General features: G+C 45.8%; 1 protein-coding gene across 5 annotated transcripts in view; it reads left to right on the top strand.

Moving 5' to 3' along the window:
• BRD3 (bromodomain containing 3) overlaps window positions 1-16,686 on the top strand; it is a 45,429-nt gene that overhangs the window by 17,637 nt on the left and 11,106 nt on the right. For all 5 annotated transcript variants that reach the window (XM_027731657.2, XM_027731658.2, XM_039379592.1 and 2 more), the window contains 5 exons: window positions 7,976-8,302; window positions 8,926-9,063; window positions 10,012-10,159; window positions 11,617-11,831; window positions 13,453-13,824. In XM_027731657.2, the coding sequence (XP_027587458.1) occupies window positions 8,102-8,302; window positions 8,926-9,063; window positions 10,012-10,159; window positions 11,617-11,831; window positions 13,453-13,824 (1,074 nt within the window). In that variant the 5' untranslated portion in view covers window positions 7,976-8,101. The remainder of the gene's footprint in view (window positions 1-7,975; window positions 8,303-8,925; window positions 9,064-10,011; window positions 10,160-11,616; window positions 11,832-13,452; window positions 13,825-16,686) is intronic.

Genomic DNA, 16,686 nt, shown 5'->3' with positions numbered 1-16,686 from the left:
AATGGATTTGTGGTTCTGGTTGGTCCCGAAGTATGGATTTGAATGCATAAGCGAGGGTAAGCAGAGATGGAACAGTAGATTCTGTCCATCTGTGAAGTTTAAAGTGATAATATGAGAAACATGGAGAGGTGGAATAACAGAGAAGGCATCTATCAGGCAGCATTTGAGCCAGTTCTGAATTTGCACAATTGGCCAATTGAAGAAGTTGTGACTGATTCAGTGGAGGCTTTTGCTGTGCCCATCAGCAAGGCTTGAGTTTGGGATGACCAAACCTTTTTTCCCCTCCTTGGCCGACTCTGATGGTGATTCCTTTTCTTGACTAGGCTGCTTTTCTTTTTGTGCTCTTTTAGCAAATGTGATGGAAGAGAACAACATCTCCATGCTTCTGCACACCTTGTGCTTGTGTGGTGGGACTTCTCTAGCAGGGTTCTCCTGCAGGGAGAGGAGGCATCTTCAGGGCATTGATTAGATCAGCTCTCATTGCTATTGTAACTGAGACAGTGGGAACATCCACACATCTGATCAGTCTGATGAGACTCTCCAGCCCCAGATACACAGCACTGAACCCCCTTTGTTATTTTACCTGTCTGGAGAAGGGGTTGACCCAGGTAGAGAAGCCAGAAAGTGCAGAGAGCTTGAGTAAGTCTTCCTTAGAAAGAGATTTATCTTGATTGACCAATTAGTTGTATCTTGTAGGTGATAAATCTGCAAACCCACTGTGGTGAGGTGCTGAGCCACAGGGACCATGCAGCTTATCGAGGGGCAGAGTTCCTTAGCACTTTGCAGGATCAGGCTTGAAGTGGTTCCTGAATCACAGAGGACTGACCTACTGTCTGTGTTGTGGTTTGTACTGTACTTCCAATGTGCTCTCAGCCACGTTCCTGTTCCTGCCTCCATGAGGTCCCCTGCCCCCCCCCATCCTGCTCCTGACATGTTGAGAGCTTGTATGGTATGTGGCCATGTGCCAGCACCTTCCCAGCACTTCCTTTTTGCCTGATGTCCAGGGCTGCAGGGCTTCTGCTGCACGTGGGCTTTTGGGAAGCTGCAGTAACCCCTGCAAGTGCTAGAAGTTGTCAAATAGGAGTGCAGTGGGTTGCACTGCACTGGAAAAGAGAGAAAATATGCTCTGAAGCAGGTTCTCCTCTTTCCCTCTAAATCATGACTCCCTGCTGTCTGGCTTTTCTCTGGCTCTGCCCCCAGTTAGGTGTTGTGGGTTCAGCCCTGTGGGTCACACAAGGTAATTTAATTGCATCTCCACCTTTCCCCTCTGGGAAGAAATGGCACGAGCAGACTCTGCCCAGACATGTGGTTATCCCAAACACTTCCCTTTTTATGCCAAATCTCTCTTATAAAACAGCCCAACGTTTTTTTTTTTTTCCCACTGCCATAAAGATAATTGGTGTATCTTGTGAGAGGCACAACCACCAGCATTTTCCTGTAAAGAACCCACCCATTCCCATCCTGTTGATTTGACTCTGCCTTCCCAGAGTGTGGATGTGCAAGCCACTAGCTGCTCCAAGGGCTTTGAAACCTGTTCATAGAGGCTTATTTATCACAACTAAGCATTTGTTAACTTTTTCATTATATGTCACCCAGTTAATTTGCTGAAGTGTCTCCTGGCAGATTTTTTGCAAGTCCAGTTCAGTTTATCTCACACATCTCAGTCCAGTCCTTACTGCAGAGTCAGGTCTCAAATCTGGCTGAACTCTTTCAATCAGGAATCCAACACAGAGTAAGCTCTGTAACCACTCACACTTTTCCTTCCTCCTGTAGCCTTGTTAACTGTGTAACTCAGGAGCTTGCACAAAACCAACATATGTTGGAGTTAAAATTTGTCTCCAGTGTTTTCAGAGGACCACAAAAAGCAGGGCTGGAAGAGATGTCCAGAGGTCATCCTGTCCTCCCTAATGCAAAGCAAGGTCAACCATACCTAATCCATTACTGAGGCTGGTCACTTAGAACTGTTCTCAAAAGCCAGTTCAAAGCTATGAAAATGAACTTGTTTTAGTGTGAAACATCACTCCCTGCACTTGAACCTGCAGCCTTTAGAAAGCAGTTGAGCCCCATATGATTTGTGTGTTGCAGGAAGTATGTGACCTGCATTTAAATTCTTGCTCTGACTTGATCAGAAGTGCTTCCCATGGAATTGGCAACTTGAGGGAGAGAAATACTCTGACCTGTGATTATCAGGTATCTCCCTTTATTTGAGATACCTAATAGTGTTTATAAAAGTCTCCAGTGCTTTTATTAAAGTGACTTTTGGGTACCGTTGAGTTTGAAGGCACAATGTGAGACATCTTAAAGTAGCATGATTTTCAGGGAGCATTGAGTGTGTATCAGAACTGGAGGCCCTTGAAATTACCAGTTCTGGCTGATTCCTACCTACTGGTTAGGAACCCACAGGCTGCTTACTGAGGAAACACCTGCTCTTATAATAGCCAAGGAGAGACCAAGGGTGGGAAATCCATCTGCATAATCTGATGAGCATTAAACTAACCAAGTCAAAAGCCAAGGAATTGACTTAATCTGCTGTTGATCTTTTTCCTTCCCTCATGCAGAGGTAAGTTCAGGACACTGCATCTCCCAGTCTCAGGATGTTATTAGGGCGGTGCTCAAAATAATATGCATGAAAAGCAAATCTCTGATGTGTGGAATTAATGATTTGGGAGACAACAAGGACAGCTTTCAGAGTGCAGAGCTGCAGTGTGCCATGGGGGCAGTCACAAGCCAAACTCCCAGATCCTGCAGTGAAGCCAAGTGTAAATGCTTCATCCCCAAGTCTTGAAGGGGTGGCACATTGTGTGTATCGTGTGTGTGTCTGCCAGGGCTGTGTTGGCTGATAAAGCAACTTGTCTGTCCTTAAGTCTTGGTCTCAAATTGCAGATCCCTTGAGTTTGAAGGGGACATCCCTGTTAACATGGGGTTAGTAGGTAGTGAAAGCTGCCTGAAGCTCAGTTCCTATATGGGACTGTGAAGGGAAAGGAAAGCAGAGGAGAGGAGGAAAAGGATATCTGCCAGCTTTGTTTCCTTATGGAGGACCCTGGAGGAATGATGTAGCCCTTACTTTCTACAGCCATAGAATGAAATAGGTGCAACCTTTAAATAATAATGTTATCTGACATAAAGGTCATGTTGAGGTTTAGTAGTATTGCTAAACCTCTCCTGCAGAGAAAGTCTGGGCAAGATGATCGTGGTTGGGTTGCTTCTCTGAGATGGGGAGTTGCATATGGTGGCAAATCTGACCAAACTTCCAACTATTGCTGCTGTCAGGGAAAAAGGGACCAAGCATCTCCTTCGGTGGCTGCAAGGAGTCAGTGTGGGGGAACAGTGCTTGGAGCAGCAGCACGAGGATGCCTGCTCCGAATGCCCTGCTGAGTCCCTGTGGGTCTGGCTGCTGGCTCCATCCTACCTTAGAAAGGCTCAGTTGCTGCCTTTCGTGTCTGTGGGAGCAGTGCTGTTTCCCTGACACAGGGAATGAACACAGGGCCAGGCACCAGCCGGGCTCAGGACTCTGCTCTCAGCTCTGCCACTCGCTGGGTGGCCGTGGACAAGTCACCTCACCGTGGTGTAACCTTGTGAGCACCAGCTCTTTGAGGCTGGAACAGGGTCTTGTGTCTGCAGAGTGCGAAGTACCAAGGGACCTTGGTCTCTGCCCAGCTTCCACGTGCTACTGTAATGTAAATAATAGTGTGGAGATAACGATGAGGTCAAGGAACATCTCTTAAACTCGATAATTTTCCCCGATGGGAAGATTTATGTCGCTGCTTCTGTCAAGGGCTGGAATTGCGCCAGATTTTGATCAGTGTCCAAGTAACCACACAGAAATACTAGACCAAGGAGGGGGAGGAAAAAAAAAAAAAAGGAGTTGTTGGGCTCTCCTGCTAACATAAAGATTGCTACCTCCTAATTTTGCAATCACAACAAATGCCATCCGGTCCTGCCCGAACGGCAGCTCGGGAGGAGCCGTCCGTTAAACGCCGGGCACTGCCAGAGGAAGTGCAGGGCCGTTGGCTGGGGCAGCAGGAGTGCTGGCACACTGCACACTTCACAGGGCTTTATAGCTGCTTTTAAAATAGTCCCCACCACTGCAGACAGCCTGTGGGCTGCATCAGCCGAGTGAAATGTTCCCCTGCTAGTACAGGGAATTATTAACATGTTTTCTCCACGCCAACTGTCTCTCCGCTGACTGACCCATGCAAGCAACTCAATGAAAGAAAAGTTGGTGGTTTTTTTTTTTTTTTAAAACAATCCTCCCAACCCAGCTGGGTTTTTTTGATGACTGGTTTGGCTGAGGGTTGTGCCAAAGCCCACGGCCTTGCTGGATGCCACGCTGAGGTTGCAACTTAGCACAAAAGGACAGACTGAAACTTCAGAGAAGCAAGATTTATTTGAGGGTTTGGGTTTTGCTTTTAATTATCGTCTCAGACTGAATAAGAAGGAGGAGAAATGCTCAGTGTGGGAAGCAGTGTTCACTCTTCGTGTGTGACAGCACTTTAGGGTGTACTTTACATTTATAATATCAAAACTGTACTTGTGCAGCCAGAAAAATCAAGAACAGCTTCTGCTACTTGAACATTATAGGTCTGAGGAACAGGATAAGTAGTGACTTAAAAGTTAAAATTTAAGAAGCTATTACTCCAGGGCTAAAAGAAGTCCAACCTTAGCCCCTCATTGGAAAGTGCACATGATGCCTGTGCCAAGGCTGGTTTTGGCTGTCTTTGCTCCAGGCTTGTACAGTACCTTGTACAGTGGTGTCCTGGATCACAGCAGGGCTCCCTAATAGTTTAAATATTTATTGATACTAGTGCAGTTTCAGTAGGTGCTGAAGTGCTTGGACTAGAGCTGTGTATTTCAATTCTACTTGTAGTTACAGGACAATTTGGGTAAATTGCTTGGTTTGTGTGTTTGAGTCTACTTAAGTGTCCTCTTGGATGATTTGTGTGGTAAGTTGGGATGTCAGATGGTTGTGACTCTCACTTTCCTCATTTAATAAATGATGTCTCACAACCAGCAGATTTCTCAGGCAGGGCCATGACCTCTCAAATTCAGTATCACTGACTTTTGGACATTTTCAAAGCATTTTAACCCTCAGCTTGCAGAATCCTCATAGTGCTGCTTTTTGCTTTCTAAATTAATACCATTTTGAAACTTTAAAGGTGAAAGAATGGCTGTAGAAACAAACTTTTAAAGATTACAGAGTGATCCAGTATCAAAGCAGCTTCCCCAGCAAATGATGAGGAAAGCTGATGGACCGAGGGTTAAAGGGTCAGTGAGACACATGCACATTAAAGCTGTATTTATGGCAGAACAGAAACTTCCAGTGCTGCCAAGATAGCCCAGGTAGCTTTTCCTCTCTTTCAGCTGCAGGATCCAGCATTTTAGTGCCAGTGCTGTTAAGAGGTTTGTAGCTACTTTTGGGTGTAATAACCAGTGAGTTGGAACGTGCAAGTTAAAGAGGATCAGCTGTCCAGGGACTGCCTGACTTGGCTGTCGTGGTTCTGCCCCTCCTTCTTTTGGTAATGTTCTTAATTAAAATCCTTTCTGAGTTGTGTCACTGATGACTGTTACATCCTTCTTTTATGTGAACTGTACCAGCCTTGTTTAAGCTTGAGGATCAAAATGGGCATGTGGAGAGGCAGTGCCTGTCCCAGAGAGTTTACAGGCTGCTGGGTGGAGACAGAGAGGAGCAAAGGAGCTCCCACTATCTCCGTGACACAGATGAGGAGCTGTGGTGTGAAGATACTGAACACCTTGGCTAAGGTCAGAGAGAAAGTCTGAGAGAGGCAGCAGCTAGATCTGTGGTTTTTTGAATTACAGTTCTGGGATTTAATAAAAATTAATTAAATACCCTTATCAAATGGAATATGAGAGGTAGGAGGGCATCAGGAACTTCAAATGAAAAGAGAATCATATTTAGCCTTAGGTTATTTAAAGGGAAGACTTAAGTTACACTGAGTAGTTTCAAACTTGTGACTGAAATGCTCTCTAGCAGTAGGAATTGCTCTCTGTGGGTGTTTTTTTTCTCCTCAATCCTTGCATTGGATTCAGTTTGTTAATCAAGAAGACAGCAAACAGAATGCTTCACTGGTGGTCACCAGGGGCCTGCAGCCAGTGTTGAGTATTCTTGGATGATGGATGTTGCTCACAGACCTTGGGGTCTGAAATCCATGCAGGGAGCTCCCCAGAAGGATGCTGAGGGCAATTTCCTAATTATCTTTTTTGTTCTTAATTCTTTGTCTATTCCCCCCCACCACCCCAATCTGAAGATTGAATTTTGCAATAATTTTGCTGCTGCTTTGACTTGATGGAACACCAGGAGAAAATGCTTCCTGAGTTTTATTCCAAATGCGAAATCCCAAGGAACAGCCTAGTTTTGAAATTCCTTGCCCAGGGGATGCCAGCATCCCTCTTGGCTGCTTGGTGATCACCATGACTCTCACCAGCACCATGATCAGATGAGGAACTGGTCCTTTTTGAGCTAAGCTGGGCTCTTGAGTTATCCAAGAACAGGGACCAGGGGCTTGATTACATGGCACAAGGAAGCCCCTGCTTTTTCTGCATCTTTGGAATATGGGGGGGCTCATGGACAAATGTTGGCAGTATCATAACCAGACTTGTCTGTTCCCTGCACATATCAGCACGTGTACTCACACAGGGGTTTATTTTAGGTTTTTAACAACTTCCTCCCTCTCTGCTGCAGATCTGTTTGTGTTTGTACACATCTATTTTTGTAAAGCTCCCCCCCCCAGTTAGGTATGTGTTTACTTTTTGCCTTCATCTAATCAGCAACTCAAAGGGTAAGTTGATGTTCTATATTTAGTCCAGATGTTCAGCAGAGATGATAAAGGCTGTATCAAAGCAGAGGTTTCTGGGTTTTTCCTGGGATGTCTCTCCTTCCTGTGTTACTGCAGGTTCTGTCTCTGCTCGTGTTTCCCAGTGCAGCCCAGAAGCATATGTCAGTGAGAGTATTTGTATGGCTTTCTGAACTCATTTGAAATAATTTGCCTCTAGAAAGTGCTTGTGGTCTGTTTGCCATGAGGAGAGTAGCTGCAGTCCTGATGTGAGTTGAAATATCCAATGTTTATGGAAGATGACATAGAAAAGCTGTTTACCATATGGTACACAAGGCACGGTGATACTGGGCTATTTTTACCCCTGCAGTTTGCTGGGGGAAAACCAGAATACAATATTGCAATTTATGTATTCTACTGTATTTCATATGTGCTTTTAAGAGAGAACATGACAGTGTTCTCTTAGCCAGGGATATAACATCAATTATTATTTATATTGAGCCTGTATCTTGAAACTTTGGTACAAAACTAGGGTCAAAACCAGCCAGGTATGTGCAGTAAGAGGCATACTAAGACATTTATGAGATTCCAAGTTCAGATCACTTCAAGTTAAGCTGTTTCTGGTGACACCTCTCATTCACAGCATTTCCCTCTGTCCTTTCTTTTCATTTCCCTGGATCGAGGTCCTCTGGCAGCTGTTGTCTGCTCTTGATTATGGGACTTTAGGCTAAGCATTGCACCAGAGTAGAGACTTGTAAGCTGACTCAGTGCCAGGCAGCGTGGGTCTAGAGACAATGCAGTTCAGTTTACACGGAGCTGGAAGCTATGGATTTAGTATCTTGGATCAGTGCATTCATGGGAGTCTGCATTACATCCTAACTGTACTCCCTAACTGTATCCTTAGGTTGCCCCAAGTGTTTTCTTGACATGAAAATGCTCTCTGAGCCAGATAAAGCAAGGACTAGTCCCATGAAGCTTTCTGTCTCTCTGCAGGCTTTGAATTTGGGAATTGCTGTTCTGCTGTCTCTGGGGTCTTGACCTGTGCCCATCATCAAGATAAACTGTGTCACAGGGAATGAATCCACTGGGGTGAAGAGCCCGAGTTCAAACACTCTTAACAGCAGAATTGTCTCTAAGGTGCCTACTTCAAGTGTCTGTATTTACACATTGCCCTCTTCCTCTAGTTTGCTCTAGGTTGTATGGTTGGACCCTGGAAATGGGATGTCAGTCCCGTTCAGGGAGCATAAAGGAAGAAAGAAAATCTCCCCGTTGCTGCTGCCGTAACAGCGAGTGAGAGCCCGAGCGGGAAAATGTCGACAGTCACATCAGCAATCCAGGCTCCTCAGGGCCCTGTGAATCCGCCGCCTCCGGAGGTGACTAATCCTAATAAGCCTGGCCGGAAGACCAACCAACTGCAATATATGCAAAATGTTGTGGTGAAGACCTTGTGGAAGCATCAGTTTGCTTGGCCTTTCTACCAGCCTGTTGATGCAATTAAATTGAATTTGCCGGTAGGTCTCTGTCGTCTTCTGCTCGGTGTTGTGTTCCTGGAAAGCTTTGCGTTGGTGAGATCGGTTTTCTGATTGCCCTGGCGTGGAAATATTGGTGCCTGACATCGCAGTGGAGGGTTGGGCTCAGAATGTGGCCTTGGTGCCATGATGAGAAAATGCCAGTGCATAGCCCTGTGCCCCTCCAGGCTAATCACAGCCTCTGCAGATGCTTGGGACCGGCCCAGGGAGAAACTGGGTTAAGCCTTTTAAACTGGTGGAAGCCTTTTAAAGGCCAAAATGCTCTTAAAAGAGAGACTGAAACTTTTAGCACAGTTTTAGCCAGGGCTGGCACTGATAAACTTCTGTAAGTGTCAGGGGCAGCCTTTTAGAAAGTTTAAAGTGCTGATTCCCAGACTGGTGGTTGTGGAAGGAGCTCAGGTGCTTTGTAGTCAAGTTCGTAATAACAATAGACTAAAACAATAGAAATTAAAAAGGAAATTGCTATATATATTTACATTTACAATTTCCACAAAAATTGGGGTGTGTTTTTTGAGAGGGGGAATGAGGAGAAAGCAGGTATTGGAGGAAGATGTGATCAACGCTCTGTGTCAGGAGATGTAACATCTTCCCTGTTTCTCCAACAGGATTATCACAAAATAATAAAAAACCCCATGGACATGGGGACGATCAAGAAGCGCCTGGAACACAACTACTACTGGAGTGCCAGTGAATGTATGCAGGATTTCAACACCATGTTTACAAACTGTTACATTTATAACAAGGTAAAGAGCCCAGACAGACCCAGCTACCACTGTTACTCTGCAGGTTTTGAGCAGGGCCGGCTCCGGGCCCTCCTTGCAAGGGTTTGAAGTGCCACTAATTGCAACCACATTACTCAAAATGCACAAAGCTGTCTTTGTGCTGTGCCTTTCTTCCCCCAGACTAGTTAAAATGGCAAATATGCCTTTCAATTATAGGTAGATTTCTGATCTGGGGTTATGTAGCGAGTTTTTGCTCCTTTTATTTTCAGTTAAGAATTCTTTGAGGTGAGCTGCAGTTCATGCAGTGCTCTGCAGGTGTTTTGTGATGCTTTAGTGCTGTGCTACACTGACTGGCAGTAAATAGTGTCTGCAGCAGAGAACAGTTCAGGAAGCATAACTCTGTTCTTTGACTCTGTCTCCATAAATATGTTCGTACTTACACACATTTAGAATGCTTATTATTATTTTGGGTTTGGCTTGTTTGCTGTTTTGTTAGGTTGTTAAAGGCCTCTATTCTTTGTATTATGTTTTCTAGTCATTTGTCATCATTGACCCAGACTGGAGAACAGCTGAAATAAACAAATTAATTAGTTTGAGCCACAGAATATGTGTTTAGACTCTTCCTTTGGACCTGCTGGCAAGCAGGGGAGGACAACTCATCTGTTCCAGTTTGCTGCTTCCATGCTGTTGCACAGGATGCTGGTTATCAGGCTCCTACTGGAAGTCCCGATAACTCTCTGGATGCAGTGTACTTAGGGGCTGTAATTATTGCATGCTAGAGCAGAATAGAAGAGCAGGAGGGACGAAAAAAAGGCATGCAAGGAGGGGGAAGAGCTAATCTGTTTGTTCTTGGAGTTTGAATACCATAATTTATTTGAAGAGCAGTGTCATCAGGGTTTTCAAAGCCTGATCTTGAACCTCTCTGCTTCAAATATGATACAGCATGAGCTCGTCTTCTTCTTTCTGCAGCCCACAGACGACATTGTCCTCATGGCCCAAGCCCTGGAGAAGATATTTCTGCAGAAGGTTGCCCAGATGCCTCAGGAGGAAGTGGAGTTACTACCCCCAATTCCTAAAGGCAAAGGTCGCAAGCCGTCAGCGGGCACCCAGAGTGCAGGTATTGACCCACCCAGGGGCAGGAGGTGTCAGGAGCTGTTGCTGAGACCTGGCCCACCTTCCAAGCTGCTTGACTTGCCATCTGTGACTTGCCCATCCACGCACTTCAGTGAGGGAGGACGCTGCTGTTGCTTCCTGTGTGCAAAAAAGAAATCAAAGCAAGAAAAGACAAGGTAGTCAGACGTGCCAGTCTGCTGCCAGTGCCAGACCATGGCATAGAAGGCCTGTACAGATTTGAGTTTTTACAACTCACCCTGGGTCTTGGCAGAAATCTGACACAGCAAAGACTTGGACCCTGTATAATGTTTTTTTTTTTGCACACAAGGTTGCAATATCCTAGAATTAAAGTTTGATCAACAGAAGAGATTTATTAAGCCATTGCAAAGGGCTGTGCAGACCATTACATGTCAATGGAAACTAAGTTTAGTTCAGCTTGCCTAGAGTTGATTTTAAATGGATTTCGGACTAAAATGTCTAAGCATGGTAAAACAGTTCATAAAGGAGCTTGTGTTGCAATTTTTTCTTTCTCTAAACAAGGTCTGATTGTCTCTCTGGGAAAGTCAACTGTTCCTCTGTTTTCCCACATCTCAGGTCCTAAATGGAGCTATAACTTTATCCAAGCTCAGAGAAATTTGTGATGATGTATCTTTTCAACATCCCTTGATAAAAGCTGCTCTAAAACGTAGAAAAGGTTTGCTACTTTGGTTATTAGTTACTAGGTTTGTCCCCTTTAACATTACACTAGTAAGCAGTTCTTTAACAGTGCAGGTATAGCATCAGAGACATTCAGGCTATCAGAAGACTTAAGCTCTTCTTAGAATCACAGAATCATGGAATATCCTGAGTTTTAAGGGACTCACAAGGATCACTGAGTCCAGCTCCTGTCCCTGCACAGGGCAATCCCAGGAATCACACCATGTGTACTTGTGGCAAATCTGAAGTGCTTTGGACTCTTGGGTGTTTAGGTGGCTTAGGGGAGTGGTTGCTACCATTTGCATAGGATGAACCACCTCCCTCTGCTCCACCTTCTTGAGCTCCTGCTGTTTTGATGAATTCACTGTAGCTCTGAGGGCCTGAGAGGGGTGAGGACTGTCCCAGAGCAACACAAACCCCATGTGCAAAGCTGGAAGTATTTTGCTTGCATGTGGCTTGTGGTGCAAGGACTTAGGTCAGAGATTTCTCAGTTTTGTTGTGCCCTGGGTAACAGCACTATGCAAATCACCGTGTCCTTTGTGCCCTGAGCTGGGAGCCCTTTGCCAAGCCCATGAGTGCACAGTCCAGTGGCACCACACAGAATATGCTGAGTTGGAAGGGACCCACAAGGATCATTGAGCCCAGCTCTTAGCCCTGCACAGGACATCCCCAAGAGTCCCACCGTGTTTCACTGTGTACCCAGTGCCCTGTCAGCACCTGCAACCACCAGTTCACTGCAGTGAGATTTCTCTTTATCCTCTGAAGGAGCTCAGCAAGCCGTGGCCGTGTCTTCCGTGTCCCCGCCGGCGCCGTTCCAGAACGTCCCTCCAGCCGTGTCTCAGACGCCCGTCATTGCTGCCACCCCCGTGCCAACCATCACCTCCAACGTCCCGCCCGTCACTGCCCCCCCTGCCGCCGCCCCCCCTCCTCCTGCCGCTCCAATCATGCCCGTGGTGCCTCCCACGCCACCGGTCGTCAAGGTAAATGGAGAACTCTTCCTCTGCTTCCCAAGGCGACGTTGCTGAGCAGCGCTTGGGTTTCGTCCCCTCGCTGCTGCTTCTGCGCGTTCCTTCTCTTCACGTGTGCCTCTGCCTCTCTGGACACTGTTGTCCCTTTGGGGTGAGCTCAAACAAGTGGTCACTGTTGAGTTTTAGGGGGTTCAGAAGAGTTTTGGCAGTTTTACCACACCCCAGTCGAGGTGATGCCAACTGTGATTGCTCCAACCCAGTTCCGGGCTCTCCTTTGACCATGGCCTTCCCCAGTGCTGGTGCTCCAGGAACCAGAAGGCTGTTGGAGGTTCCTCCCATTTTTCACCAAAGCATCTCTTCCCACTGTAACTGGTTTTACTGGGACTGTTCCTTTAAGGTTTTTGGGCTCCAGCACTAGGAATGTTCCTCTCTGCTTTAAACCAGTTCAAGACAAGCCTGTCACTCCAGCTGGAGGAGAGTGATGTTGCCTGCAGGTTTTGGGTGCATTAGTTCTGTCTTCCCTACTGAGTAATCTTTTGGGAGTTGTCATTGGTGTTTTGCTATTTATTATGTTAATTTATGGGTAAACGAAAATGTTGCTCTAGATAATTGGAATTTTCTTAGCAAACTGTGTATTGCTTTAAAAATGATGAAAGCATAGCTCAGAGAAAGCTGGTGGGGTTTTTTTCTAAACTGGGGAAGGAACTGCAACAGTACTGGTGAGGTCACTTGGACCAGAAAAACCACTTTTTTTTGGTGTTTTTTTTTTTTTTTTTGCTTATTTAACCCTATATTTTGGGAATTACTAGAGAAATTGTAAGTCAGATCTTGCAGCTGAGCTATCCTCCTCAGAAACCTGTCTCATCCTTCAGTTTCTGTCCAAAGAACTTGCTTCTGAGAATCAATTTAATTTTAAAACTCCAGGATGAAACCAGAAGTGAGTTTGCCAAATACACGCTGCAAAATTAATTCTGCTTGGGATTTACTTAAGATTTCCCTTCGATTTCTCTAAGGAACTTTTTCCTCCCTTTCTCCCTCTCCAGAGAAATAAATCCTTCATAGGAGCACAAGAGAGCTGACTGGACAGTCACAGCTTGAATTTATGTGCGAGGGTTTATTTGCTTAAGGCAAAACCTACCTTAGCACACCCACTAAATACAGGGGAGTGAGGGCTTGTGGGTCTTTGGTGATTAATATGCTTTGGTTCAGAACTTGTAGCCTGATCCTGCCACTGGGGACTCAGACATGTGGTTAAGTTACTGACACTTGCTAAGTCCCGATGCATCAGCTGAGCTGCAGTAATCGGCCGGGCGCGCTCCTTTCCCTTGGCAAACACGAGGTAAGAGTCCTTGGCTTAAATCTCAGTGAAATACTTAGAGCTAACACGTTTTGCATCGTGGCTGGGGTTGGGTTGGAGACGTGCAAATGGTTGGTTACCGTGGCTCAGGTGATGTGCAGCGATACATCGTGTTGTGGTCATGGATTGCGTGTTGAAGCCTCTGCTCACAGGTCCCGTTTACCCCAGTGAAATAACTGTGTTTTCTGTGAGAGGACAGGCAAAAACAAGGCAGGGCTGTGCTGGGGTTTCCTGCTGGCCTGAGGACTCACAGAGCCTGTCCATCTGCTGTTTCAGAAAAAGGGAGTGAAGCGGAAAGCGGACACGACCACCCCCACCACCTCTGCCATCACCGCCAGCCGGAGCGAGTCCCCCACGCCCCTCTCGGACCCCAAACAGGCCAAAATCATCGCGCGGCGGGAGAGCGGCGGCCGGCCCATCAAACCACCAAAGAAAGACCTGGAAGACGGAGAGGTCCCCCAGCACGCAGGGAAGAAGGGCAAACTCTCTGAGCACCTCAAGTACTGTGACAGCATCCTCAAGGAGATGCTCTCCAAGAAACACGCAGCCTATGCGTGGCCCTTTTACAAGCCCGTTGATGCAGAGGCCTTGGAATTACATGACTATCATGATATTATCAAACACCCCATGGATCTCAGTACTGTGAAAGTACGTCCTCATTTACCACCTCTTTTGCAGGGTGTCACAGCCCTCTGGTTGCAGAGGACTGGCTCCTTCTGGGGGAGGGGGAAGGGACGAGGGTGGAAACTGAACTTGTTTGGATATCAGCTGGATATTTTTATATTTTGTTTCCTCCCCTTCTCCTTTTTTTTTTTTTTTCCCCATAACCTGGGGCAGCTTTTTGTTTCTGCCTTGCAAAGCAGATGATGTATGCAAAACAAAGTAAGATGGCATCTTCTCCTCTTTGTGGATAGTCCAGCCATTTAACTGGTGTCCTTGGGATTGTGTTGCACTCTGAGAAGAAGAGGTGCTATATTTCATAGGATTCAATTGATAGTATCCCATTTCCAGAAACTGTTGCCTGCCTACTTGTTGGCATGATGTGTGGTCCAGATAGGCTTACACTGAGCAATTCCAGCCAGGGTATGATGATCTGGTACTCGGGGAGGAATAACATGAGGGTTGCAGGGTTCATGGCTATTTAAGAGTTTAGCTTAGTATGGTTCTATATTCAAAGTATTCTTCCCAGTAGACTGGGAGATTTTCTGAATCCCTTCTGCATATTCATGTAGCAAAGCCATATCTTTTTAGTTCCCATCTTCTGCTTGTGAGCCAGCCATTGGAATGGAGGCTGAGGTGGAGGTGAGACTTCCATGTGCAGGAGGTTAAAGTGTTTCTGCTGGCTTTCACTAGTGTGCCAGAAGGGTTTTGCTGCCAGTGAGACAATGCCTGGGATTGTCTTAAGTGCCCAGGTGACAGGAGAGCAACTGTGTTCATGATTCCTTTTGTGTTCCTTGGTAAATCCTAGGTAGTATCTGGAACCAGTGTGTCGTGCTCAGATGTGCCCTGCCATTCAGCCATTATGCTGCAGGGGTTCTTACTACAGCTTGACTTCCTAGGGATGCTGTGGGTGTCGAGAGATATCTGCAGCCTGGTAGATCGAGTCCCAGGTGAATGCAGTAAGATTAGAGATGAAGAGAGTGAAATCCTGACTCTCTCAAGGCTGCTACTTCCATGTGTGCCTAGGTGACTTCTGTGCTGTATTCTGCAAAATGTAGGTGCAAAGCTGTGATTTCTTGGTGACTTCCTCACACTTAAATCTCTTCATAGTCCTGACTTCATTCTTTTAAAATAGTGCAACTCTGTCCTTTATCTGTAAGTGCAGGTGATAGTCTCCCTCTGTGCCTGACTAGTGTAGGGCAGAAAGCTGGAGACAGGTTAATAACAGACCCAGTGGAGTCTTTTATGCCTAAAGACTCTGGGTTTGTCTTTTCACATGGTAGTATTTCTCTTAATAAACTTGTTTGAAGTGCTGTCTGGTATTGTTTTTTTATGGAGTGTTTTATTATCATTGCTCTTGGCCTGTAGATCACAGTGTGACTTCTCTGAGATGCAGTCCATAATATGTTAACTGTGTGGAACAGAAAGCTGCCATTTACAGGCAGTGTAATTTTCCAGTGTCAGGGACTTTCTCCGTGGCTCTGAAAGGTTTTAGATTTAATTCTGCACAAGTGACAATGGCTGTGATAAAGCAGCACAACTAACAGCCTTCAAACTAATCTGGAAGGAATTATGTGAGAAACTAAAACACAAGCATTGCTGCAGCTATAATATGTCTTGTCACTTCGGTTCTCTGGTCATGTGAGGTTTGGTTTTCCTCAGAGAATATCCTTCATGTCCAGGAGCACTTTTTTCCCAGGCTGTGCATGCAGCAGAGGTGAATTCAGGAGGGTTTGGAGGCTGTTTTCTCTGTGTGTGGTGGAGGAGGCAGCTTGGCTGTCGTGACTGTGCCGGTGGCAGGTGAGATGGAGAGGCTGTAGCTGAGCTTGTTGCAGCCAGGAGCAGAGGGATGTGCTGGAATGCTGTGCTGGAGCTAGGACAGAGTGAGAACAGCTGAAGGGATGGGATCCATGAGCTCATCTCCACCTCAGTTCTTTGATGGCCATCACAGAGAGGGAAAGAGCAGAACTGCTTGAAGTAGTGACCTGCTGCTGGGTCACAGCAGCAGCGATGTGGATGTCTCTGCCTTTGGTTTACTCAGTGGTGAGCAAGCAACAGTCCTTGCTGTGCAAGAGGATTTATACTTGTAGTAAAGCACTACCTCCAGGGACCTAACTGTGCTCATGGGTTAATTTTCCTGCAGTGAGTTGCTGTAGTTTCAGAACAGACAAGTTCAGGGTCTTGAAAGCGAGGAGACATTCTTTGCACACTCTGGGCAGGACAAGGCTTACCTTAGAGCAAGAGACACATTAGACATTAGGAAGTAAATAAACATTAAAAAGAATTTATGAACATTAACAAGTATTGAACAATTGATTGTTGAGGGAAAAATGAGATTGCTGTGGGTAGACATTGTGTGGGACAGGGAATGGCTGAGCTGGCCTGCCTGTACCTCTGCCAGTCCTGCTTGTCTGTGGCTCCTGATTTGCAATTGTAAATGTAATCACTTTATTTTTAAGCAGCTGGATATCTCAAAGTGTATTTGTAACCAAAGATATTCCACCCACCAATTTAAAATGCCTTTATTACTTTTGTTAAGATAATTATTCTTTACAAGAAAACAAAACAAAAATCCACAGATTAAAAGTGTTGGGCTAGAAAAGTGTTGAGTTTGGATGAAAAGCAGAGCCTCAGACACTGGAATGTATTTCATAGGCAGTAATCAGGCACTGAATATGCCAAACAAATATAAAAAGGCCTTTCTTACAGTAAGATGTATTTTAAAATAAACAAGCCCTTTTGCTTGAGCATATGTTTTGCTTTGGAATTGGCCCGAGACGCTTTTCAGGCGGGAGCACCACAAACCTATTTCCCTTTCTGCCTTTGTGCTGTGGCTCCCAGGCTGTCTCC

Source organism: Pipra filicauda, unplaced genomic scaffold (assembly GCF_003945595.2).
Source record: "Pipra filicauda isolate LSUMZ 115617 unplaced genomic scaffold, ASM394559v2 scaffold170_size1570365_pilon, whole genome shotgun sequence".
NCBI lineage: Eukaryota > Metazoa > Chordata > Aves > Passeriformes > Pipridae > Pipra > Pipra filicauda.
Note: the sequence above shows the minus strand (reverse complement) of the source record. Positions and strands in the feature narration are given on the sequence as shown.